The following is an 11,943-nucleotide window of genomic DNA, read 5'->3' as shown; positions in this document are numbered from 1 at the left end:
TGAGCATTATCTGCAGGAGAGGGAGAATATGAAGTAACAGCAGGTGGCGCTAGTGCACTGTTTTAGTTTGTGGTCTGCTGTTAGAAGGAAGAAGGAGAAAGCAGGTGTGTTTGTGCTTCACATTCCTGTAATTACTTGAAAACGAATGAGACTGATCTCTCTCTTTATTGATTTACAAGCAAACCAGAACATCTCAACAGAAGAAAAGAAGCAAAAATGACCTTTAGCTTCTGCTTCTTCAGGTCATTGTGTAGTGTACATTACAATTTTTTTTTTTTTTATTATTATTATTTTTTTTATAAAAGTAAGTAAATGAACATTATGAAGCAAAATGATAAAGCATAATGAAATAGATTATGAAGCAAACTGATGAACAAGAATAAAATATTTAGATGATGTTCTTTGGGGAGAAACTTCATCTTTGAGACGATCTGAATCTCACAGTTTCTCAAACCGCTCGTCTTGAAGTCTTGATCTTTGGACAACTTTGGACTTTTCTTTGTCATGTGCAGAGGTGGGTAGTAACGAGTTACATTTACTTCGTTACATTTACTTGAGTAAATTTTTTGGGTAACTAATACTTTTAGAGTATAATTAAAAATGGGTACTTTTACTTTTACTCAAGTACATTTTTAGTGAAAAAACGGTACTTTTACTTCGTTACTGTGGGCGACGCTCCTCTCGTTACTTTATCTTAATGCATACAATTTAAAAATCCTTCAGTTTATTCCAAGCGCGCCATCTACTTTTTTTTCTGGGCAATGAGCGATGCCCGTTCGCGAATGATTCATTCTTTTGAGTCAATTCTGTTCGAAGGCTTGATCAAACCAGTTGGCAGACCAATGAATCGGTTCGCGAATCAGTTTGAATGATTCGTTCAGTTCCCTGCCGCACGCGCTGAGTCGTCTGAAGCGGTTCTCACTCAGAGTTGTAACATCAGGAGCGCTGAAGACGTGGCTCTGGATCAACAGTCAGTTGAAAGCAAATCTGCAAAGGCTATGGTTTGCTAGCTATGAAGATCTTTATTAGATGAACGCGTGTGCTGTCGGTTCCACAGGTATAGATTCGATTACAGTTCACGATACCACTATGACATTACCAGTTTGTTGTACATGTACCTTACACATTAAATACAATGTATAATTGATTCATTAAATAAGCTGTCACAGAGTATGAAATAAACACCCGCCAAACCCGTTAGTTCCAGGAGGAATGCCTTGCCTAGACACAATTAATATGGAAATTTTCACAATATTTACGCTTGCAGAAATAAAGGCTACATTTGTTTACATTTTGCAGAACAGACGGAAGAAGATCCGTCAATGTGCGTTGTTTCGTTATGTTCAGATGTTCTGTAACGTTAGCGGTCGTGTGAGGAGATTTCACTCTTCTCCGTGTCAGAGGTTAAATACATTTATAATACATAATTAAACTTTAAAATATAATTTAATTTAACTCAGTGATGCAAATCAGAATTTGTATCAGCTGTTACTCCAGTTTTCGGTGTAATATGATCCTTCAGAAATCATTCAAATATATTGTTTTATTACCAGTGTTGAAAAAAAAACAACAAAAAAAACAGCATATGCTGGTTAGGTATGTTTTGAAGCTGGGATGCTGGTTTGTGCTGGTCATGTGCTGGTCTTGAGCTGGTCGGACCAGCTTAGGACAAGCAAAGGACCAGCTTAAATCAGCATAAACCAGCATCCCATGCTTCAAAACATACCATACCAGCATATGCTGTTTTTTTCAACAGGGAACAGTTTTGCTGCTTAATATTTTTTGGAACCTGTGACAGTTTGTTCAGGATTCTTTTATGAATAGAAAGCTAAAAAAGAGCAGCATTGATAATAAATCAGGCTGATAAAAATTCTGATTTGCATCACTGAAATAAATTACATTAAAAAAAATTAAAGGTATTTTGAATGGCAGTGTGTGTGTGTATAAAAATGTATCTAAATATCTATATATCTAAATAAAAATAGACTATATTCAGTATATGATCCAAAGTAACTAGTAACTAACTACTTGAGTAGTTTTTTATCCGACACTTTTTACTTTTACTCAAGTACATTTTTAGTGAAAAACGGTACTTTTACTTCGTTACATTTACTTCGTTACATTTACTTGAGTAAATTTTTGGGTAACTAATACTTTTAGAGTATAATTAAAATGGGTACTTTTACTTCGTTACATTTACTTCGTTACATTTACTTGAGTAAATTTTTGGGTAACTAATACTTTTAGAGTATAATTAAAATGGGTACTTTTACTTCGTTACATTTACTTGAGTAAATTTTTGGGTAACTAATACTTTTAGAGTATAATTAAAATGGGTACTTTTACTTCGTTACATTTACTTGAGTAAATTTTTGGGTAACTAATACTTTTAGAGTATAATTAAAATGGGTACTTTTACTTTTACTCAAGTACATTTTTAGTGAAAAACGGTACTTTTACTTTTTACTTTTTACTTAAGTAAAAATTTGTCTTTACAACTTTCACTTGTAGTGGAGTAATATTTGACCAGAAGTATCTGTACTTTCACTCAAGTAAGGAAGTTGTGTACTTTGTCCGCCTCTGAACGCCTGTGAGATCTGAGTCTGAGTCAAAAGCACAAATATCTACATCACAGCAACCTGTGAAACTGAACAGAGATGGTAAATTCAGAAAATAAGATAAAAATAACTGGACATTTTCTATTTGTATGTAGAAACTGAAAGTTCATTATTAATTGAGTTCTGAACTAATTTAATGAATCATACCATTTCACATTTCTTCAAATAAAAAAGGACTGTACAGTATATAATTGTTAGAATTATTACCTTCCAGATTTATGTTTGGCTTGGATTATTTGATATGATTTTTCTGTCATTATTCAACTAACCCTTCAGAGTTCACAGATGTAGAAGAGGAGGTGAATGGAGCAGATTGAGCATTATCTGCAGGAGAGGGAGAATATGAAGTAACAGCAGGTGGCGCTAGTGCACTGTTTTAGTTTGTGGTCTGCTGTTAGAAGGAAGAAGGAGAAAGCAGGTGTGTTTGTGCTTCACATTCCTGTAATTACTTGAAAACGAATGAGACTGATCTCTCTCTTTATTGATTTACAAGCAAACCAGAACATCTCAACAGAAGAAAAGAAGCAAAAATGACCTTTAGCTTCTGCTTCTTCAGGTCATTGTGTAGTGTACATTACAATTTTTTTTTTTTTTTATTATTATTATTTTTTATAAAAGTAAGTAAATGAACATTATGAAGCAAAATGATAAAGCATAATGAAATAGATTATGAAGCAAACTGATGAACAAGAATAAAATATTTAGATGATGTTCTTTGGGGAGAAACTTCATCTTTGAGACGATCTGAATCTCACAGTTTCTCAAACCGCTCGTCTTGAAGTCTTGATCTTTGGACAACTTTGGACTTTTCTTTGTCATGTGCAGAGGTGGGTAGTAACGAGTTACATTTACTTCGTTACATTTACTTGAGTAAATTTTTGGGTAACTAATACTTTTAGAGTATAATTAAAATGGGTACTTTTACTTTTACTCAAGTACATTTTAGTGAAAAAACGGTACTTTTACTTCGTTACTGTGGGCGACGCTCCTCTCGTTACTTTATCTTAATGCATACAATTTAAAAATCCTTCAGTTTATTCCAAGCGCGCCATCTACTTTTTTTTCTGGGCAATGAGCGATGCCCGTTCGCGAATGATTCATTCTTTTGAGTCAATTCTGTTCGAAGGCTTGATCAAACCAGTTGGCAGACCAATGAATCGGTTCGCGAATCAGTTTGAATGATTCGTTCAGTTCCCTGCCGCACGCGCTGAGTCGTCTGAAGCGGTTCTCACTCAGAGTTGTAACATCAGGAGCGCTGAAGACGTGGCTCTGGATCAACAGTCAGTTGAAAGCAAATCTGCAAAGGCTATGGTTTGCTAGCTATGAAGATCTTTATTAGATGAACGCGTGTGCTGTCGGTTCCACAGGTATAGATTCGATTACAGTTCACGATACCACTATGACATTACCAGTTTGTTGTACATGTACCTTACACATTAAATACAATGTATAATTGATTCATTAAATAAGCTGTCACAGAGTATGAAATAAACACCCGCCAAACCCGCGTTAGTTCCAGGAGGAATGCCTTGCCTAGACACAATTAATATGGAAATTTTCACAATATTTACGCTTGCAGAAATAAAGGCTACATTTGTTTACATTTTGCAGAACAGACGGAAGAAGATCCGTCAATGTGCGTTGTTTCGTTATGTTCAGATGTTCTGTAACGTTAGCGGTCGTGTGAGGAGATTTCACTCTTCTCCGTGTCAGAGGTTAAATACATTTATAATACATAATTAAACTTTAAAATATAATTTAATTTAACTCAGTGATGCAAATCAGAATTTGTATCAGCTGTTACTCCAGTTTTCGGTGTAATATGATCCTTCAGAAATCATTCAAATATATTGTTTTATTACCAGTGTTGAAAAAAAACAACAAAAAAACAGCATATGCTGGTTAGGTATGTTTTGAAGCTGGGATGCTGGTTTGTGCTGGTCATGTGCTGGTCTTGAGCTGGTCGGACCAGCTTAGGACAAGCAAAGGACCAGCTTAAATCAGCATAAACCAGCATCCCATGCTTCAAAACATACCATACCAGCATATGCTGTTTTTTCAACAGGGAACAGTTTTGCTGCTTAATATTTTTGGAACCTGTGACAGTTTGTTCAGGATTCTTTTATGAATAGAAAGCTAAAAAGAGCAGCATTGATAATAAATCAGGCTGATAAAAATTCTGATTTGCATCACTGAAATAAATTACATTAAAAAAATTAAAGGTATTTTGAATGGCAGTGTGTGTGTGTATAAAAATGTATCTAAATATCTATATATCTAAATAAAAATAGACTATATTCAGTATATGATCCAAAGTAACTAGTAACTAACTACTTGAGTAGTTTTTTTATCCGACACTTTTTTACTCTTACTCAAGTAACTATTCAGACTATTACTTTTACTTTTACTTGAGTAAATATTTCTTCAAGTACTTTTACTTCTACTTGAGTACAGTTTTTGGGTACTCTACCCACCTCTGGTCATGTGTACACAAATATCTAAAAAAAAAAAAAAAAAAAAGAAAACAGTTTGTGTTGCTGTATTATCTGCATTAGCTAACTACTGAATAGACATTAGGTTCAGCGCTGCAAACAACAAAACTAAATGTTTTTAATTCTTTGTGAAACAAATACAAAAAGTGAGTAAAAATATAAATGAACGAGAATTTTGAACATAAAATTAAACATGTAATAAAGCATAATTATATAATTTATATCATGAAGCAAAATTGTATACAAGAATAAAACTTTAGATACCGTACAGTGTTCGGCAGTTGTCAAAAAGGTATTAAACACTGAATTTTTAATTGATTTCTTCTTGTAAACTCAGAGATGTGAATTCGGACAGCAATTTAATTATCACACGAGCTTGGTGTTTATCAAACAACAGTAGGTAATTTGACCAGGTATTTTTACAGGGGTGGTGAGAGATAAACACCGACATTCTGGATTTGGCCGGCAATAAAATGACTGACTACCCCCTGTAAATGGTGAAAATAACTTGCGTCCCCTTGAGAAGCGATTACCGTCTGAATAGGGCTTTTGAGTTTATCTGAATCTCACAGATGAAACTGCTGGTCTTGAAGATGAACTTGATGTTCTGTGACAAATTTAGATGAGGTTTCTTATGACAGATTAATATGGAAGAGATCCAATGTTGCAGTTTAAAGCACTTTACCAGAAGATGAACTACTTAATGTGATTGTGTATTTTATGACTTCGTAGAGAAGAGAAATTAGTGAAACTCTTCCTGCATGCAGTGATACGGTTTCTCTCCAGTGTGAATCCTCTCATGTGATTTCTGATGTGCGGACTGACTGAATCTCTTGTCACAGTGTGAACACTTGTAAGGTTTCTCTCCAGTGTGGATCCTCTGGTGCTGTTTCAATTGATCAGCTGTAATAAAAGTCTTCTCACACTCAAAGCACATATGATCTCTCACACCAGTGTGTATCTTCTGATGAACTTTTAAATTCTGCAGATGTGAAAAACTCTTTCCACACAAAGAACATGAATGTGGTTTCTCCTTCGTATGAATGTTCAGGTGCTCCTTCAGGACTGAAGCCCTCAAAAATGTTTTACCGCATTGATCACATTCATGCAGTTTCTCTCCAGTGTGGATGATCATGTGTCTCTGAAGGTGTCCTTGTTGTGTGAAACTGATCCCGCACTGATCACATGTGAACGGTTTCTCTCCAGTGTGGATCCTCATGTGAACATTGAGATGCTGTTTGTATGTGAAACTCTTTCCACACTGAGTGCAGGTGAACCTTTTCTTGTCTTTTCTTTTCAGTAAAGAAACACTTTCCGTCTGTGAGCGAGTTTTTCCTCCAGTTTTGACATGTTTCTTCTCTTTCAGATCTAAAATTAGAGTTAAAAAAGTTACAATATAAATAAATAATAAAAAAGTCAGAGAAATGTGACGCAAAAGCTGACGACGGCTAGACAAAAGTATAATAATTTTCACACATTTTTACAAAATGATTCAATGATCTATATAAAAAAATACAGACAAAAATCCAATCTTTCTGTAGCGATAACTATTCGATGTTTGATCAAATACACAAATATAATATTATATAATAAATACAATATACTAACTATAACACTAATATACTATACTAAAAACTTATTGGCCGGTTTCACAAACTTAAGCTTAAACCAGGACTAGGTCTTAGTTCAATTAAGATATTTAAGCAACTTTTACAAAAATGCTTCAGAAGGAAACATTACAGGTGTGCATCTTGACACAAAACAATGACACTGACATATTTTAAGATATGTCAGAGCAAGACATTTTCAGTTGAGACAGCTCAGACATGCATTTTAGCCTTTAGGGACTAATTTAAGCCTTGTCTGTGAAACAGTGGGATTAGATAATTAATAACAATTTTAAACTAATTAACTGACCAATATTTTCACTCAACACCCAGGAAGCGATATAATTTGAACATTTGCGTTTCAGTCCCTATTTTGTACCCTGAGATAGAAAGTATCGCCGATATTATTTATTGGTTTAACTTTTAACTTTAACTTTTTTGTTTATTTTTTACAACTCCTGAGGTATTTTTTCAACTATAAACACTAAATCTGATGAACTGCTGATAACTTTAAATGTTTCTCAGCCTCACTGATGAAGCATCAAGAATAAACACCAACCTGTTTGTTCTTCAGTGTGTTTCATTCTGCAGGGTTCTGGATCTCTCATGTTCTCTCTGTCCTTCAATAAACTCTGTCTCTGCAGATTTCACTTCTTCCTGATGCTCTGATGCTCGTCTTCACTTGTAGACTGATGGGAATATTCCAGCATTTATTGCTGAACTGCAGTGGGAGGAGCTTCACTGAAGGTGTGATTGTTGTGGGAGGAGCTTCACTGAAGGTGTGATTGTTGTGGGAGGAGCTTCACTGAAGGAGGAGCAGATCTGCCAAAATTAAAGATAAATCAGTTACTGTGTTTATTTTTACACAATTTAAGTATTTATGTTAAAATATCGTTTTGTTATAATTATATATATTTTATTATTTTTGATTATTATTTTATATAATTATATTATTTTATTATTATTAATATGTTTATTATTATTATTATTATTATTATATTATCATATTATTATTATATTTATATATTTGTTATTATTATTATTATTATTTTCCTAGAAAGTTGACTCTCTAAACGCACACGAATTCCAATGTACCTGTACTACAATGTACCTGTGCGAATGGCAATAAATTCAAAATTCAATTCAAATTCAATATCTTTTAAGTAAATTAATTGCAAAGTGTTTTAGAATAATCCACAAATTCTCTTTATTTCTAAAATATTTTATCCACATATTTTATTGCTACAATTTATCTTACCTCTCATTTACATAGTCAACAAAATATAGTAAAAGCTAAGGACTACAGCATTTAAAAGATACCAAATATAAACAATGTAAGGGAAAATGAAAATAAACATTAGGAAAATAAAATTACAAATTTGCAAGCAACAAATAACCCACCAGCGGAGTTTAACTTAACAACTTTTATTTATTTATTGTGTTTGCGTTTTGTGTGTAGGGAGCTAATTTATTTCCTTATAAAATTAATTCTGAGGCCAAAACTCAGGAGCTCTCCCAAAGACAGATGCCATGCAATAAAGCCATGAAACTAACCCGAGAGGATATCTCCAAAGACAATGAAAGATCTCCAAAGAGAACAAAAGATCTTCAAAGAGAACAAACACCACCCTGAAGAAACTTATTTCTTTGATCATTTACGACCGCATTCTCCCCATGCCCTCTCTACGCTCTCTCTTTTCCCCAAAAGGTTACTCAAGTTTTCACTCAAAGTTAATTGAGAATATAGGTATATATATCATATATCTTGTGAACCCGTTTTTTTTTTTCACCTTCATGTTTGGTATCATTTTAAAGGTCTCTGTGTGATTGGTAAAATGGTCTCAATTTCACAGCAGTCACTTATATTATGGGAAATATTGGAAACTTAAGTGAATTCTGTACATCTGTTGTGTGGGCGGTCTCCTTTCAAAACCTGATAAACATTGCTCTACAGGTGTGACGATTTGGGGCACGAGAACAGCTCCTAGAGGTTTCTCATCCCCATAGATCTAATCTGTTTTGGGGCAGAGAATAAATGTTTATGGGCCTTTTGTTCTGGTAGTATTTAAGGGAAAGTTGCAAATCAGTCAGTGCGATTCTGTAGTCAGATCAGCTCGTAGTGTGGAGGGTGTTTCATATGCTCCATTCTATGTATTTTCTTGAAGTCAGGTATACATTTTATTCTTAGATTCATCTTTGAACAACTGATATTATGTATTTTCTTATTTTTGAATTGGTTTATTGTTTTATGTAATTGGCACGACACGTTTACCTCACTAATAATAAATTGTTATATTTGATTTATTCTGAACTGTCCTGAAATCATTATGACTATTAGACTGTGAGGAGGCTTTTGTTACCGCAAATCTACGGCCAGGATAGATCAAACTGAAGGCTCATGAATGAACGGAGCAGTAGGCACGTCATCGGAGACCTCAGATTTCTGTCTATCGCTGGTGCTAGCAAGTTGGAAAAGACTAAGTAAACTACACTTTTTGTCATAAGCAAGCAGTTGGTGGCAGACAATTAGGTATTAGTCTGCCTACATCCTCTGACTAACATCGGACTGGCGAGTTTGTGATCATGAGACCGGCGCCGACCGACGCTAGCTCATCAGAAACATTAGGTCCCCAGTGAACGGATAATTGAAAGTATGGGATGTCGAGGATAATCAAATATCTAAATTAATATATAAGCGATATTTGTGATCAGTTTTAATTAGAAGTGCAGTCTAAATTTAATGATCACTTGAAACTGAGTCAGATCAGAATTGGAGCTAGATCAAAATTGAAACTAATCCCGATAAATTCAGAAGCGCAAGTAAAAGACCGAACATGCATTAAACCTTGACCAGGCCGCTGGATTCCTTTGTTTGGACTAGCAGGTGGATCCTTACATGTGAATAAAGCATGGTTTATTACAGATTATTTAAACAATGTTGTTATGATACTTACCTATAATGTCACAATTGCTGATTGTGATCGTGATTAAGTCTGCTGACACCAATAAAATTAGCTTAATGTGTCAATTAACAGATCATCAGAAGTCATCAGCATAATGAATGAGGTGAAAACAGGATCTATTGTCATGAAATAAAGCAGATTTTCAGCAGCTGATAATGTTGATGAGCCTTAGACAATAAACACTCATTAAACAAGCCATTCAGGATCAGCAGCAGAGTTATTCTGAGAGTTTGCTGGTAGGAACTGATTGTTTGAGTCAGAATATATGCTGAAAGCCCATTAAAATGCTCCACTGAAAAGTAACCCAATTATTTCTCACATGATACAGAAAAAATACCACTTAAAGACATTGAAAACTATCTTTATCAGACATTATCATTTGTCCATATGAATCTAAATATACCTTGTTTTTCTAATTAGGCTACTTGTAATGTGACATTTGAACCGAGGTGTCGGAGCTTGTGTTGAGAATAAATGGGCTTGCCACATGAAATCTCGATTCCAGGCTTGTGTTGTCAATGTAGAAATCACATGACCAATGATAAACGAGGCCTCGGTTTGTGTGGAATACGCCATTGGTTCGGTTTGAGTGTCGCTTTCGGATAAAGGGGGTTCAAAACCCGCGCCTCCTTGTGTGTGTTGTGGTGTTTCAGACAGGTGTCAGGAGTAGTAGCAGAAGTAGAGTGTCACAGAGTTCTTCCATGTATTACATTCAGTTTTGTGCAAGTTACTTCCAAACTGTAATACATTATAGATTACTTGTTACTGTTTTTTAAAAGTAATTAATTACGTTACAATATTACTGTCTCAGAATTGTAATGCGTTACATGACTCCTGTATTACTTTTGAGTTACTTTCACCAAAATAACTACAGAAGTAGAATTTAACATTCGAAAATGACTAAATGTAGCTACTAGAGCCCTGCACGGGCCTCAAATTTAGGCCCGTGTCCGACAGCTTATCAGAATTACCGCCAAGCCCATCTTTTTTTTCCTTCTCCCAAAACGGTTCATTAAATAAGTTTTTCCTTTCTTAAAGCAAGCGGCCAGCAGCATGACCGGTAGGCTGATCATAGGTTATGTTTGATCAATTTAACCTTCTCAAATCATCATGACTTGCCTAAAATAAAATCTATATAGATATACTAAAACAGTTCAAGCATATAACAGTGTTTAAACGTTAAACCTAGATAAATGTGTCTGCATCCAGTAGTTTGTGCGGAGAGTGGAAGCTAATGCGCAGGACATGGAGGCGCCAGCGCAATCAATTGCAATTTTAAAATTGGAAACAATTTACACCGTAATTTTTGCACATAAAGGTAAGAATAATACATCATTCGAACTGTAAAGGGTCTACTTTTATTTGTGTGCACTCACAATATCAACAAAACGTTGTGCTTTTATCTTGAACAGGAGTGCTTCACAAAAATGAACCGAATACATGCCTCACAGACATGATAAATCTATAGAAAGCTTTAAATTACTACTTAACGAAATAAATAAAAGCGAAAACAAAAACTCTTTAATGTAATCATTATCCGTGAAGATGCACTTGTCTCTAAAGGCGCGTCTAATGAGGCGAACCCTTACTATTTCCCCCGGAAACATTCATGGTATGCTAATTACTTTTGCTGGGGCTTTACGGCAAGCTTTATTGCGTGTATTTGAACGCAGAACTCTTCAGCTGTGCTGACGGCTCGCTGCTCGCTCTTGATAATTGCGGCAGCATGGACACCACCAATGTTGTTTCCACCAGAGCGGCAATTTTTTTTCATCAATGATTGATGGATGTCTAAAATATAAAGATAAGGAGAAGCCTAAAACACGTACGAAGCCCGGCCCTAGGGACGTAAAAAAGTCGGAGCCCGACTTTAAATTAAATAAAAAAAATAAATAAATTTTGGGTTAAAAGTGTGTTGTAACGAAAGCGTTACTGAACATGTGCCGAGTAAAATATTACTAAAAATTGATTAGTAATGCCTTACACTACTGCATTACAGCAAAAAGTAATCAGTTACTGTAATGCATTACTTTTGTAACGCGTTACTCCCAACACTGGTTACATTATATTAGGTTACAATAGTTTTGTATATTGTTATTATTAATTATATTAGCTATATTATATATTACTGTTATATTAGTTAGATAAGATTAGTTGGATTGTTTTGGATTTTTGGACTGGGCTGCTTATTGATTTTGATTGCCCTTTTAGATTTGTTTGCTTTTGCGACATCTTCCTTTTCTTTGTTAAGAAGCCAGCAATG

At 34.7% G+C, this 11,943-nt stretch overlaps 3 protein-coding genes across 12 annotated transcripts in view; all 3 read right to left on the bottom strand.

The window, feature by feature from the left end:
* LOC131531223 (NACHT, LRR and PYD domains-containing protein 12-like) overlaps positions 1-11,943 on the bottom strand; it is a 166,342-nt gene that overhangs the window by 29,988 nt on the left and 124,411 nt on the right. The window lies entirely within an intron of this gene.
* Positions 1-11,943, bottom strand: part of LOC131531276 (zinc finger protein 239-like) — a 160,115-nt gene that overhangs the window by 141,697 nt on the left and 6,475 nt on the right. The gene's annotated exons all lie outside the window — the stretch shown is intronic.
* On the bottom strand, positions 4,853-7,542 carry LOC131531285 (gastrula zinc finger protein XlCGF49.1-like). Its single transcript, XM_058761968.1, has 2 exons — positions 7,277-7,542; positions 4,853-6,478 (listed from the first exon to the last, which is right to left on the bottom strand). Exons 1-2 carry the CDS (start codon positions 7,323-7,325, stop codon positions 5,853-5,855), a joined length of 675 nt encoding a protein of 224 aa, XP_058617951.1. The 5' UTR covers positions 7,326-7,542; the 3' UTR covers positions 4,853-5,852.

This window comes from Onychostoma macrolepis, chromosome 22 (genome assembly GCF_012432095.1).
Source record: "Onychostoma macrolepis isolate SWU-2019 chromosome 22, ASM1243209v1, whole genome shotgun sequence".
Classification (NCBI taxonomy): domain Eukaryota; kingdom Metazoa; phylum Chordata; class Actinopteri; order Cypriniformes; family Cyprinidae; genus Onychostoma; species Onychostoma macrolepis.
Note: the sequence above shows the minus strand (reverse complement) of the source record. Positions and strands in the feature narration are given on the sequence as shown.

What these genes read in the sequence shown, in the direction of transcription:
- LOC131531285 (XM_058761968.1), bottom strand. Translation starts at nt 7,325, where the DNA reads ATGAGAGATCCAGAACCCTGCAGAATGAAACACACTGAAGAACAAACA. An exon ending in ACACACTGAAGAACAAACAG is followed by an intron (nt 6,479 to 7,276) that starts GTTGGTGTTTAT and finishes CTCTAATTTTAG; the next exon opens with ATCTGAAAGAGAAGAAACAT.